The sequence below is a fragment of the Barbus barbus genome, assembly GCF_936440315.1.
Source record: "Barbus barbus genome assembly, chromosome: 16".
NCBI lineage: Eukaryota > Metazoa > Chordata > Actinopteri > Cypriniformes > Cyprinidae > Barbus > Barbus barbus.
Genome location: NC_136744.1, coordinates 21797340 through 21813130, shown reverse-complemented (window position 1 = coordinate 21813130; position 15791 = coordinate 21797340). Strand labels below are relative to the sequence as shown.

The 15791-nt window shown below is 37.0% G+C and overlaps 1 protein-coding gene and 1 long non-coding RNA gene across 2 annotated transcripts in view; both read right to left on the bottom strand.

Moving 5' to 3' along the window:
* LOC306882285 (threonine aspartase 1-like) overlaps positions 1-15791 on the bottom strand; it is a 32143-nt gene that overhangs the window by 10027 nt on the left and 6325 nt on the right. Inside the window, exons 5-10 of the mRNA XM_079436819.1 lie at positions 15453-15573; positions 14918-15002; positions 14297-14376; positions 12638-12729; positions 5323-5496; positions 4161-4239 (exon numbers count right to left, since the gene is read on the bottom strand). Of these exons, the coding sequence (XP_079292945.1) occupies positions 4161-4239; positions 5323-5496; positions 12638-12729; positions 14297-14376; positions 14918-15002; positions 15453-15573 (631 nt within the window). The remainder of the gene's footprint in view (positions 1-4160; positions 4240-5322; positions 5497-12637; positions 12730-14296; positions 14377-14917; positions 15003-15452; positions 15574-15791) is intronic.
* On the bottom strand, positions 1050-4140 carry LOC306882286. Its single transcript, XR_013785233.1, has 3 exons — positions 2659-4140; positions 2381-2483; positions 1050-2299 (listed from the first exon to the last, which is right to left on the bottom strand). It is a non-coding gene; the product is annotated as an uncharacterized lncRNA (long non-coding RNA).

The following is a 15791-nucleotide window of genomic DNA, read 5'->3' as shown; positions in this document are numbered from 1 at the left end:
CGTCTGGCAATCGCTCAAGCCTAAGAAACCATAAAGCCTTAAGAAAGTAGCCGTGTTGTTTCTGTAAACACAAACGTGGGCCTCGTAAAATATCAGGTAACTGCAACAAAACTATGCGCGGGGTTTGCTGCCATGACAATTAGATGCTAATTTCTTTTCTGTTCTTCTTTTTTGTTGTTTTAACAAAAGAACGAACAAACGACTGGCTCCACCGTTGGCTCACTATTTTCAAGTTACCGTAAACCCTCGCGTTCTCTCTGGAGAAATGGACGTTACTGGCAACAATACCACAAGTTAACAGTTAATTTAACAAGCAAACAGCGCCATGATAGTGCAAACTCAATTTCCAGTGGAAAGTAAATAAAACACAACAAACCAGAGGTGGCATGAAACGGGCAAACGTAGCGAAAGGGATCAACACCGACTCGCCTTTCGCCCTCAGCGAAACCGCAGCGAGCGCTGCAGAGACTAACAGGGTTGACCTGAGAGAAAGCGAGCTCTTTGTGTCAGTTTGAAGCCAGAATGATTGTTTTTCTCCTCCTTTTGATAGGAACGCCTTTTAAGTTGGGAAATGAAAAGCAGGTGCACAGCTGGAGCGCACACTCGAACGGCCTCTCCTCACCGCCATGCGTTTTCAATTTTGAGGAGGATGAAAGAGAAATACATGCTGAAATGGCCATGGGGGGAGAAGGTGATAAAATGTGTGATTCTGCTTTTGTTTTTGGAATGGCGGACGATCAAAAACAAAGAGGTACAAAACACAATGTGAGTTTCGTGCCTATTGCACGAGTTTGTGCGATTATAAAGTAAAAATGTCAACAGGGAGCACACATGTAAAACAGCGCTTGTAATGTTTCAGACCTGTTGAATCAAGCAATAGTGTATATCTCACAAAACCTGTCAAGAACATGTCTGGATAATATTTCCCATCAAAATCAAGAAAAATTTTGAGAAACTGTAATTGGCTTTCATCCAAATAATAAAAAAATATATATATATTTTATATACACATACATATATATATACACACAGTGCCCTCCAAAAGTTTTGGAACAGTAAGGCCAATTCCTTTATTTTTGCTGTAGACTGAAAACATTATGAGATGAGAGATTAACATTTCAGCTTTTATTTACAGGTATTTTCATCTGGATCTGATACACAACTTAGAAGATAGCACCTTTTGTTTGAACCCACCCATTTTTCATGTAACCAAAAGTATTGGAACAGATAGAATTAACATAGATTAAAGTGAAAAAGACTTAATATTTAGTTGCAAATCCTTTGCTTTCGATAACTGCATCAAGCATGTGACCCATTGACATCACCAAACTTTTGCATTCTTCTTTTGTGATGCTTTTCCAGGCTTTCATCGCAGCCTCTTTCAGTTTTGGGGGGTTACTCCCTTCAGTCTCTTGTTTAGCAGGTAAAATGCATTCTCTACAGGGTTTAAGTGTGGAGATTGACTTGGCCAGTCTAAAACCTTCCACTTCTTGCCCCTGACGAACTCCTTTGTTGTTTTGGCACTATGTTTTGGGTCATTATCTTGCTGCATGATGAAGGATCTCCCAATCAGTTTGGCTGCATCTTTCTGTAAATTGTCAGACAAAATATTTCTGTAGACTTCGGAGTTGATTTTGCTGATGCCATCATGTGTTACATCATTAATGAAGATTAATGAGCCTGTCCCAGAAGAAGCGATGAAAGCCCAAGCCATTACATTACTTGTGTAATGTGTACTATAATGTACACCTGTGTACACTGTGTTTCAGATGAGCTTGTATGTTTGGGATCATGAGCAGATCCTTTCTTTTTCCAAACTTTAGCCTTTCCATCTCTTTGGTCCATAAAATCAGTCCATAAAACCTTGTCCCAGAATTTTTGAGGCTCGTCTCCTATCGTTCTTGCTAATGAGTGGTTTGCATCTTGTTCATGTTCATGAAGTCTTCTGCGAACAGTAGATTGTGATACCTTCACTCATGCCCTCTGGAGGTTGTTGCTGATGTCACTAACAGTTGTTTTAGGGTCTTTCTTTACAGCTGTCACAATGTTTCCGTCATCAACTGCAGATGTTTTCCTTGATCTACCCGTTTGAGGTGTGTTACTTAGTACACCAGTGGTTTCTTTCTTCCTCAGCAGATTCCAAATGGTTGTACTTGCTATTGCCAGTGTTTGTGCAATGGTTTGATTGATTTTTCATCTTCTCTCAGCTTCACAATTGCTCGTTTTTAACCCATAGACACCTCTCTGGTTTTCATGTTGGTTACACGTCTAACTAACTATAAATGCAGTCTGCACGGATCTGAAACAGAGCGCAGACATTCAGTGCTATTTATTGTTTGAATAATCAATTAATAGGACACACCAGGGCAACAAAACACACCTGTCAGTCACATGTTCCAATACTTTTGGTAACATGAAAAATGAGTGGGTTCAAACAAAAGCTGCTATCTTCTAAGTTGTATATCAGATCCAGATGAAAATACCTGTAAATAAAAACGGAAATGTTAATCTCTCATCTCATATTCATATATATATTTCTTTTTTTTTTTTTTTTTTTGATGAAAACCAAAGCCAAAAAAAAAAGACAATTACAATTAGGCAGCAAAAGACTGAGTGAAGTCGCTTAAAAAGTATGTGACCCACATCACCAGCGCCAACCTTTTTTCTTTTAACCAGGGGAAGTCATACATGCTGCACCCCTGTGCAACATGCCAAGCTTGAATAAATCCCAGTCTCTCTTCAATGGGCCAGGTGTGTGTTCACTGCAGGGCTCAGGCCAGGCCAAAGGTGCTTTCACACAAGGGTGCCGCAGGACAAAGGATGAAGGAAAAGAAAAGAAATATGGCCTTCATCAAAGTGTAACACTCTTTGGAAGTTGTGTAAGTGATTATGGCACGGGGAAGCATATTAACAGAGGCTACAGTTTGACAATTCAAAGCCAAGCAGAGCTTTTTTACAAGGTGTCTGGTTGTTAAAAGCAATGTCGTTCCTTGTGAAATATTATAATAAAGTTACAGGTGCAGTTATGCTGAAAAAGTTCTTGTACCATGTCGTGGTGGTTAACAAAGTAAGTGCAAATTTACTGCACAGAATAGGGGAGATGGAATAAATTAAATGTTTAATACATGTAACTTTAAAGTAATGCACAATGCACTCACCATGGCCATACCAGGTATGTGCACATATAATTCAATCCCTTACTCCCCCATCAAAATAAGAGACAGCTATGGTATAATACAATTTTACACATAATTATTTATAATATACATTACTGTTCAAAAGCTGTTTTTTTATTGTTTTTGCGGAAACAAGTATTTTATGTTCACTAAGGCTAAATTAAAAAATAAAGTAAAAACAGAAATGTAAAATATTATTACAATATATAACAACTTCAATCCATTTTCATATATTTTAAAATGTAATCCTGCCCAATCAGCAAAGAAGCTAAAGCATGTCTGAACGAATCTTGCCATTAGCTGCTAAAAGGATATTCATATCCAAAAAGCATATACTGTACGCACATCAAAAGAAGTGATGTGTTGTGATGCAACGTATAAACCCAAACACAGATTTCATCTTTACTTTAATCTTGACCTGAAGATAATACCTCCTATAGCATTTATTCAAACACAAACACAATAAACTGTCTTTTATCATGATTGCTTTAAGAAACCCAGACATGCTCTATGGGCGCACAATGGACATGCGTGCTTGCATGTGTTGTATGGAGATGTGAAGCATGTCTGTGGCCTATTGACTTGGGCACAGAAAATATAAGAGAGAAAATCTCGTTTTATTCATGTGACAGAAAGCATTAGTTTAAAACATGAAGAGCACGGCCTTGGGCCCCGCTCACGGCAGGAATCCCAAATAAAGCAGAAAAACTCCTTTTTCGCTCTTGAAATATGTCCCTACTAAGCAACTGGCTAATGGCATTAAGATGTTGGAGGAAAGGATTGACATCTACATTAGGGCCAAAGGAAGGAGATCAATTTTAAAAGTTTCAAGCTAAGCATTAGATATTTTCATCAGGACTGAATTTGTGCACAAATTTCTTAAACAATGACCCATTAATGAATGACTGAACCTGTGCAAAACCTGTCAAAAAGCAGTAAATGTACAGTAATGTCACACTAATATGACTCCGGTGTTTTTGATACCTGAAGTACTCACAGCTGTAGAGTAAAGGCTGACATCACGGGCGTTTTCAGCCCAGCAGCCACAACCATAGTGAGCAGCCTGAGACATAGAAACATTTGAATAAGAGTAGCTTCTGCTGCAGCAAAATAATGCATCTAACCCGTTTATAAAGCACTTATTACTTAGTGTGAATGTTAGCAGCATACAATACTGGGTAACACTTTATTTTAAGAACCAATTCTCACTATTTACCAGTTGATTTATTAGCATGCATATTGCTAGCATATTGGCTGTTTATTAGTACTTAAAAGCATAATTTTAATGCCTTATCCAGCACATTACCATATTTTAGATCCCGTAATCCTACTCCATCTCTAAACTTAACTACCTTACGAACTATTAATAAGCAGCAAATTAGGAGTTTGTTCAGGGAAAACTCTTAGTTAATAGTGAATATGTGTTCCCTATTCTAAAGTGTTACCCAATACAGTATAAAAGTCTGGGGTAAGATTTTTCCTTTTTTCTTTTTTTTAAAGAAATCAATACTTTTATCCAGCAAAGATGCACTAAATTAATCAAAGGTTGCAGTAAAGATTTTTACATGGTTACAAAAACTATTTAAAATAAAAGCAGAAAGTTTACTTTTGAACTTTCTATTCCTCAAAGAATCCTAAAAATATAAACACAAAATATTCAGCAGCACAACTGTTTTTAACACTGATAATAATAAGAAATGTTTCTTGAGCACCCAATCAGCAAATCAGAATATAAAAGTTATTTTAAATTGTAAAATATCACAGCTTACATTACTAATTATTAGTAATTACGAAGATTTTCACTATGTTTGATCAAATAAATGCAACCTTGAGCATAAAAGATTTCTCTCAAAAATTTACAAAAAATCTTACAGACCCCAACCTTTGAACAGTAGTGTAATTATAATCCATTGTTAATTTTAAAAATTTGTTGTGAATAGGCCTTAATTATGAAAATCAAAGTATGCTATAATACCAATGAACATTATTAATGGTAATTATAACATTATTATAGTAGTATTAATAAATATGACTTATTACTATTAACAGATTTTCTCTATCACTACATCACTGACATGCGTATTTATTTAATGTATAGCATGATTAAATATAATATGCTCAGACTTAGGAGCAAATCAAAGGTCACCTGTCCCACCCGACCCGGGTGTTTCATGGCCAGGCCTCCGCTGGAAACCGCAGCCGCCACATTCCCTTCCCGATCCACCACGACCGCACCAACCGTGTCCAGACAGGCAGAGTTATTCTCCTCACCTTCCACCATGATGTCTCCTACTGGCTCCAAGCAGCCAAAATCATTCTCCTGCACACAAAATAGCCATTCAATTAGAATTTCCTATCACGCACACAGAAATTAACCAGCACTTTTCTGCAGTCTAACATCCTGAGAATATTTATGCAGTGAAATCAAAAAAAAATTGTCAATGTATCTTCATGCTAAACCGTGGGCCAAAAAAGAGGAACAAAGAGGCTGTGGTTACTGGCAACAGCAAAAAAAGGCACATTTCCAAAGCCCAGAATAATACTAGACTGAAACACATTGTACATTGCTTTTTCTTGTCTATGAAGTTGGCTTTTAGACCCAGCTGGCTACCATAACCAAACTTGAACTTTCTGACAAACCTGGGAACTGTATTACATGTCGCTATCTAACTTGAGCAAATAAAGTCCAATTACATATCAGCATCTGAAAAATGATCCTCGTGCTCTCATTTATAATGAGTAAAGTGGTCATTTTTAAAGGACTGTTTTCATTTGCTGATTGCTGTGTACTTTGGAAAGAGCGTTGATGTGGACTGAAAGACTCGTAAAACTGTTTGACAAATTGGCTGTTCTTGAGAAACTGCGGAAGGGGACAGGATGACTTATAATTTATTATTCCATCTTTCCATGAACAGTGTCATTACTGGGCCACAGATATTCAGACCTCGGCTGATTATCATGTGCAATAACTTTCTAAAATATGAGTGAACAGGCAAAAACAGAACGTTATTATTATTGATCTCACAAATCTGACAAAAATCAACTCCAGTACAACATCTGCTCAGACCTTTCCAAAGGGGAGCATCAATTTTCCTCTCTTTTATGGGTAGCCGTTTATATAACCTTTAAGTCTTAAAAAATGATTCTGCTTTGTCTTTATTTTGATGTGTCATGAAAGCAAGTTGGTAAAAATCTTCAACTGAAGTTGAAATGTTTCCATCTTTGTCATCAAAAAAATAAACGATCAGACTATCCATACTTTAGGACCAATGACTTCCCAGTTGCTCACAATTTTATTTATCTCCATTTCATAAAGACTTTTCAGGCATATTTTCATGTAATGCCATTATTTAAAATAATTTTTACAATACTTAGTATTGACAGTAGATATTAAGACTTAAGGCACTAAATTCCATGACATTTCCAAGTCTGAAAACATGGGCGGCACTAGGGCTGGGTTTCCGGGGCATATGCCCTGAATAGATTTAGTTAACCCCCAAATGTTTTTTAAGCACCTTGCCTTTCACCCCAAGTTTATGCCTGGCCATTTGTGGTTTTTGCAAAACTATTCTAAGATATAAACCTTGCCATGAACCTTGCAAACTTCTGCAAATCCAGTAATTGCTTTTCTTCTCAAAAGCCCTCATCGTGTGAACGTCTATAAATCTAAACAACATTTAAGAACTCCAGGCAAGATATAAAACACAAAATTCTAAGATTCCCTAATATTCCCAAGTTTCCCAAAACTGTGGGAAAAACCTTCAATGCAAAAGTTATGTTTCTACAAAGCACGAGTGCATCCACCCACATAACAGAAATTACCTCTTAGTTCTGCAAAGCACTTTAAATGCGTTAAAAATTAGCAAGAACCCATAGACCCCAGGCTATCCATGCGATACAAATGCATTTCATCCCCAGTAAAACAATAAATATGGCACTTATAAAATCAAACAAACCACAGGCCACTTGAGAGGAGACTGATGTGTTGTTATCTTAATGACCATTTAATGCATAGCTCTGGAGAAAAGTCTTTACTGAACTGAACTGAAGTAAGAAAGACCATGTGGCATCACAGAGGCACCGATCATTCATGCAGACAAAGCCAACAGCAATCACTTACTTCAAACTGATGCTATCTTTAAAACAAACCGTACAAGGTTCGAACACCGAACATGAATACCGCATACACCAAACCAAGTTAGACTGCGATGTATTTGTCTTTCCTGTCGAATAACATTTTCGCCCACATTTTCAGACACTGTAATTTGCAACTAATGACCCTGGGGTGACCCACGTTTCGCTTTCTCATCGGGACCACACACACGTCACATCGTGGAGGGATCTGCACTGGAACTCATTTTCCCTTGACACCTGCATTCCATGTGTACCTGTCAAATCGCTTCCTTGAAAATCTACCAAAAAAGTAGGAGAGATGCTAACATGTTCAAGCACATTACAGGAAATAATTCGGTGAAATAACTTCAAGATGTGGACGTGGGAGATCGGGCGGTAGGGTAGCTGAAGCACCATGGTCTCGACTCAAGTTGCATCGACGATTGCCTTAAAACTCCTGTAACATTCATGAGGCCGCAATCACCAAAACCTCTTCTTTAAAATAAGATAGAAATGGTCCATGCAGGGTTAGTGAAGTGACATTCAGCCAAGTATGGTGACCCATACTCGGAATTCGTGCTCTGCATTTAACCCATCCAACGTGCACACACAGCAGTGAACACACACACACCGTGAACACACACCTGGAGCAGTGGGCAGCCATTTTATGCTGCAGCGCCCGGGGAGCAGTTGGGGGTTCGGTGCTCAAGGGCACCTCGGTCGTGGTATTGAGGGTGGAGCGAGCGCTGGACATTCACTCCCCCCACCTACAATTCCTGCCGGCCCGAGACTCGAACCCGCAACCTTCTGATTACAAGTCCGACTCTCTAACCATTAGGCCACGACTTCCCCTTATTATACTTAAAGGGAACTTAAAGTTCACCCAAAAATAAAATTTTCGAATCATTCACTAATCATTATAGCTTTTTATTTAATTGATTTTTATTGATGACAGCAGTGTTAATATTTCAATTAAAGGCCTATAATTCATTGTATAATAGACCTGTTTTAAAAGACCTTTTTAAAAAACATAATAGCCTAGAGTAAATAGTCTAATCTTTTATTATTCGTGCAGCGCGTCAATTCAATTATGTGGTAACTATTGCAAGGCAAATTAATTGTAATTTTAATTGAATAATAAAACAAAAGTAACTTCATAATAATAATAGGCCTAATAAAAATAAGAATGTAATAGGCCTACATTAGTTGGAAATGCCAAATACTCTTAAAGGGGTAGTTGACAGTTTTTTTTTCTAGGCTTGATTGTGTTTATAGGGTGCAGTCTAACATGTGTTACTGCTTCGTTTGTTAAAAGACGCATTATTTTTCACCTAATTTACCTTTATTCCACACCGCTCTGTCCTTTCTCTGATAAACGCGCTGATCATTCCTGGTTTTATGAAGCCCCTCCCTCAGAAATACGCAATGGGCTCAGATTGGTCAGCTGGCCCAGTGTGTTGTGATTGGCTAAACCACCTCTAGTGTGCGTCTAAACGTCCCACCCCTCCGCTCAGCGGCATGTGCTCCGGTTGTATTGTAAACAATGGCGTCGTCTATATTGCTTATCAGTTTGAGCCCGATTGAGGATTGCGCAGAACCTGTGCAAGCACGGCTTTTAATGGTAAGCCTAAGTTTTTTGTTTGTTGTTGTCTCATACTTTTAGATATGCTGTTATTTGTAAATGCTACTCCTTTTGTTAGCTTTTAATATACGGTTTTATTCTGATTAAAGCTTTAATACAGTACAGCAAACGCACACGTATTTGCCATGTATAACACTTCTCATACCTACAGTATATGAAAATAAGTGTATTCAGTGAGCTGATGATCTGAATGAGAATGACAGAGAGACAGAGAGAGAGAGAGAGAGATGCAGAGCAGAGCGTGTGCAGAGCAGGGAGACACGAGCAACAGTATTAAGAACCGCTGCTTTAGAACATTGATTTTGAAACTTGTGAATCCATTAGAATCGTTAGAAGACAGAATCGCGATTCAAATATGAATAGATTTTTTTGTGCATCCCTAGTTTTCTCTCTCTCTTCTCTAAAGCAGCACAGCATGGCCTCGCCCCCTTCGTTGTTCCCGGGGGCGGAGTTTAGGTTCTTGAGTAACGGGCCCAGGAAGTAACTCGTTGTAGTCCCTTACCAGTCGTTTTTGAAGGCATTAAACTGCCAGAATTTTAAAAGGCAAGGCAAGTTTATTTATATAGCACATTTCATACACAGTGGTAATTCAAAGTGCTTTACATTAAAGAAAGTGAAAAATAATAATCACAGCAATAAAAACAAGGAATTAAAAATAATAATAAAAACAAGGAATTTTAAAATGATATAGAAATTGATTTAAAACAGTTAAGAGAAAATGATTATACATAAAATACAGTGCAGTCAGTTTGGACATAGCACAGTGCTCATTCAACAAATGCACAGCTAAACAAATGAGTTTTGAGTCCGGATTTAAATGTGGCTAATGTTTTAGCTTTTAATGTTTAAAATCCTTTTTTTTTTTGTATTGAACTTTCAGTTTCGTAACTTTGCAGATATTGTTTATGCTCAAACAGCAACATTGCACACTAAATAATGTTAAAGAAGTGAAATTGCTATCAACCACCCCTTTAATATTGCCAATAATTGATGTTTTTGACAATTTCTCTTGCTATCGTCAGTACAAGATCATCATCTTTCGATGCACCCCAGCAAGGAGAGTTTATCACGGCGCAGTTGAGCGCAGTGGCACTGAGAATAGGGATGTAATGGTATGAAAATGTCTTATCATGATTATAGTTACAACTTATCACGGTTATCAGTATTATCACGGTATTGTTCAAATGTGCTGGAGATATTAAAAAAGTACAGACACATAAATCACTTCAAGTTTTATATTTAAAAATCAACAAACAACAAATAAAATGACTTTTTGTTTGCATAATCACTAAAACAATAACATGACCAACAATGTTCGGATTTTAAATGACAACTTGACAACAGTTTAATAGCATGTTCAAATATCTAATGTAAATGTTCAAATAAAGCTTTGAAAAAGTTTCATAAAAATGCAAACCTCACATTTCAGTCTTTAAATAAAGAAAAGGATTAAGTCAAAATGATAATTGATTAATAAATGATTATATGTATTTTATCTGCTCCATAAATAATTCTATATAGCTTATCTGAATTGTTTAAATGTGTAGAATCCACATAAGCTTGTTTTTCATCAGTCGGTCAAAATTTACAGCAGGGCATGCAAATCCGGTCCGTTTTTAGCCAGACAGAAACTGCACACAGACTGAATGTAAATATAAGTCTCTGTAAATCCACTCTCTGACAGCAGGTGGCGCTTTATATGGAAAAGCTGAATTACAGCTGTTTCCTGTAAACTCCGTGAACAAAGCAGTATTGTGATTAATAACACCTCCTTTAGGTATTACATGGAGAGAAGATGAAAACAAAATGCCATCAAATCTCAATCTGAGTGTCTGAAGACATTAGACTGAAAATTATTTCAGAGATACATTCATATAAATTAATTCATTCATAAATTAATTTGCATAATTCCCTCAGCAGTCTTTTAAAACCTCCCAGCTTTTCTGTCATATTTTCACTCAAAACGAAACTTTGCTGCCGTGCGCACGTGAGACTATTACTTAAAACTGCGCTTTATGCTGGACAGTATTTATTTATCACGAGTTGTTCAAATCGTGGTAATCGAATACGGTTTTAATGATAATAAAAATATGAAATGGTAATACCAACTGTGGGGAATTTTATCATGATTTATCGTCAAACCGGTAATCGTTACATCCCTAACTGAGAACATTATATTTCACACACTTTAAGCTCTTTTAGTTTCCAAATGTAATAGGATTAGTCCAACGAATCATTCGGTTTGTAATGAGTAATGAACCGAAAGCCTCGTATCGAATGGTTCAATACGAATACACGTATCGTTACACCCCATATATATATATATATATATATATATATATATATATATATATATATATATATAAAATAAACATTAACTGAAGTGAAAATTAAATAAAAAAATGCTTATTTCAGTAGCTGATTGGAAATTGAATGATTTCTCACCTTAATTTAGTTTAACCTGATGTACTAAAAAAAAAAAAAACTAAACCTAATATAAAAATTAATTTACAAAAAAATTTACAAACTATAAAAACCTACTAAAAATCACAAACACACAAAAAAATACAAAAACTAAATTTAAAAAAATATATAATTTATTATGCATTTGAAACTGCCCCGAATTAAATAGCTAAAAAGATCTTTTCATGTCTACCTGGTGAACTCATGCTTTTCAGTTCAGTGACAAGAAGCTACAAAATATCGTCAGAGAACTGTGTCACCCAAGTCAAATTCCTTGTGTGCAGTGCCATGTCAGCAGTGCAGTATACATATGTGTGTTTCCCGTGATTGTGAGTAATTGAGGTCTCCACGCCCCCCTTCAAGGTCGTCATTAGCCGACGGGTTTCCTCCTCTGGGTATATGTGGTGGTTTTGAATTAGAGGACTGAACAGATGCAGATCCTGTTATCAGTCGAGTAATAATGTCAGAGCAAATGCCTCTGCTGCACTGTGTTTAGACCTAATTAAATGTGTTGAACTGAATGGGAGGGTGGAAACCTATAAATGCATGGAGCATTTATAGGAGAAACTTGCATCTTTTTTTAATCAGGGAGAACGCCTATGCCAAAATTCAACAGCATATCCTGAATTTTAAAGTATTCCCTTTTATTAAAAAACTGTCAGAATATTTTGATTGAAAAGTCACGCCGGATAGCCCCGCCCATACTGAAATCTCATTGGTGCCCTCCACATACAGTGGGAAATTTTTTTATTTGATCCCCTACTGATTCTGTACATTTTCCCACTGACAAAGAAATGATCAGTCTATAATTTTAATGGTAGGTTTATTTGAACAGTGAGAGACCGAATAACAACAAAAAAAATCCAGAAAAATGCATTTAAAGAAAGTGTGACGAGTAGGCTGCCTCCCCCTTATGATCATCACCACCCCATCCCTTATTCGCCGCCCTTCACCAGGCTCCCGACGGGAGTGGGTGTGTGAGAGAGGAGGGGCGCTGAAACGGCGTGTGATGAGGCGCACCTGATCAGAATAGAGCCTCATCACCACCGCGGTATAAATGCCGAGCGCGCCTCTCCTCGGGAGACCGGTCTCTTCCCCGTGCATGCACGCTGATGTCCTCGTGGGTCCAGGAAGGGAGCGTCGAGGAGGGATCGAGTTCCGCAGGGGATCAAATTTTTTTTTTTTCCACTGTAACTGTATATTAAATATCAAATATAGACAACAGTGACTTAGATTCACTCACATGTCCACACGATTTTCTTTTCCTCTTCATCTCAACCTGCTCCGCAAGCTCCATCTTCCTCTTGTTCCTCTTGTAGCCTGACAAACTGAACTCTGTATAGTGTTGAAAAAGGTGTGACAGTCAATAACAGATATTAGTCTACTGCCTATCCAAAAAACTGTGTGTATGTGTGTGCGCCAGGAGTCAGGACCCACTAAATGCTGACAACTGCTTTGCTTCCGTGGCCTTATTGCTTTGATTATTAGTATTATTCTTCATGATAACATAGTGCAGCAAGGGTGTGTGTTTGGCGGGGGAGCCTTTATTCACATAATAAATCAGTCTGTTGGTAGAAATGTGGTTGAAATACTCAAAGTCTCCCTAAATAATGGGACATGTGTTGGTGTGAGGTCATGGTTTTAGCATTAGATCATATCCAACACTGACAACACACACTCTATCTCAGTCTGACACACACTGGGAGTCGGCATGGAGCCCTCTATTAAAGTATAGAAGTCATTGTTTACCAAGCGCTGCATTCCACTCCTGTGAAAATCTCTTAATCAAAGAAATTAATCAATGAAATGGGCACAATTAAGTCATTTTGCTGAATTTAATAGAATGTAATTAGAGCTTGTAAAAATAACACTGAATCAGTGACTTAAAAATACTCCAGCAGATGAGATCACATGCCTTCTTGCCACTCATTATTCAATGATATTATTATGTGCCACTGTCAAGACTTACATCTGAGATAAAAGGCAGTGGTTTTGGTAAAAGCCTCAATTTCTCATCTAGTATATTTCAATAAAACCTGTGTTAAAGGACAATAAGAACTAGTTTTTCATTCCCTGAAGGAATTACAAGCGCTTGTAATAAATTGCTGCATCAAAGCTACTTTGTCACTGTCACTGAGAATTAGTGGGTGTCTTTTTTTCAGTCGGCTACACTTAATAAACATGTGGCTAAATGGTTAAATATATAAAAGGAAGACAATGGTACAATCATAATTCAGTATGCAAACTAGTGTTTGAAATAAGACAAATCACATTTCAGCATTCACATTACATCATTGCTGCCAGTAAAAATTTCTATGCTGAACAATTACAACAATGATAAACTTAAGAAACTATAATCTTATACTTTCAAGTATAAAATTAACACAAAAACAAAACAGATAGACACATATAATGCTATAATTTAGGCTTAATAAAATGCAGAATTGTGATGCATAACATTAAGTAATTCAATTACTTAAAGGGACAGTTTAACTTCAGTTGCTTACAGTAACAGAGGAAGCACAAATAACAGTCAGTGTCAAAATGTTGTGTAACAGGTTGAAAGTCCAACCCAAACCTCATTTCATTATATGAGAGAATAAACCACAAGCTCTTCTATTAAAGAAACCTGGACTGACTGAAGGGCATCTTGCTGCTCACACAAGACCTCTCATTTCACTTTAAAACTGCTTTAAAAGAGAAATGTACTAAAAATGTACGAGTCTTCTAATAATCTCCTGTTTTCCCTAATAATGTGAAATGATGGGATTTATTTGACCAATATCCAATATCCAAAGATGTGTCCTGTTTTAACGCACATAAATCTAATTTTAAAAAAAAAATACTGCAGTAAAGCACACAGCAGCAGCTGAAAGGGGATTCTGGGTGGTCTGATACTCACTGGTGGTCATCTTCTCTGTAGGGCATGCTGGGATACCATGGCTGATGGCCCACTGTTCTGCTCCTTTGCCCACTAAAAAACTGACAAAGATGTGATTTATTTGAAAGAACAACTTCATCACATTTCAAAGCTTTGTATTTTCTTGAATGTTTCCTGCCTTAATTTTGGACAGTATACACAAATTGTACGCACTACCTATATAAACCAAAAATGTATTTCTTTAAAATAAATTAATACTTTTCAAAAGTGATATTAAAGACTTTTACAGTGTCACAAAATTCTATTTTAAAATAAATGCTGTTCTTTTGAACTTTCTATTCATCAAATTACCCTGAAAAATTTTTTGGGACCACTTAATCTATAGAAAATGTCTTATTCTATGAATGGTACTTATTTCCGATAGCTAAAACAATAAACTTGCTACATTTGTCAGAATGCCAGAATGTTTTGTCACGCACAAAGTTTGTTCAGTCTGGCTGCATTACGTTCATGTATAATAGTGCATTCTGTGTATACTGCAATTGATATTCTGATGTTACTTGTTTCACAATGTATTTCCCCTTAGGCAAGTATGTCAGTCCATCTATATGTCTAAGCTGATAGCCAGAAACCTCGGCTCACCAGGGAGGGATCCTGCCAGCTGATAGCTTCCCCTTCTGAGTTTCACTTAATAGTCTTCTGGCTACCAGCACTGGGTTCTTGATTCCTGATAGAAAGAGTAGCATTAGTATCAACTTTTACTCAAGACAGCTTTAAATATGGTAAAAGAAACCATTTGGTTTTCTCATGCGTGTTTGTTGAAGAAAAATGCAGTTCACTGCACCAAAAAAGCATTCTAAAATGACATTGCATGTTAAATTGTGTTTTGCTTGTTTTAACACGGTTGATGAGGTAGAATCAATCCTGTTTTGTGCTTGTTTCAAATGTTAAAAAGTACCACAAAAGCATAACTAAAGTATTTAGAATATGTACAATTACCATCTAAAGTTAAAAAAAAACACTCATGCATGTACAAAATTCATTTAGCCACATTCCCATAAAAGGTTGAGGAGGGTAGAAATTGGCTTTTATTTATTTTGTTTGAAATTCGAATGGCATTTTTGGCACATGATAAAAAGCATCAACCACCCTTGCCAATGTTTCTAAAAGTACTCACCACTCAAGGCTCCAACAGCACCATAGTTTAAGGACTTCCCATCCATGATGCTGGCATCACACTCAATCTCACCAGAGAGGTTTAGGTTGGAACCGGTACCCGCATTGGTGAACGGGGAGTCCTGTAAATAAGCATCAACCTTGACATTTTAATGTCAGGAAATACTGAAAAAAAGATGAGTAAAAATGCGTGCAGACTTTCTGTGTAGTCAAAGATCTTAGTCAGGGTATTCTCCATATTGAATTTGATGCAGATGAAAACGAGGCTATGAGGTATAGACTTTACAAGAGCATGCAAGAGTTTCTTCAGCTCATAAATTGGCATTTTCTTACACAACAA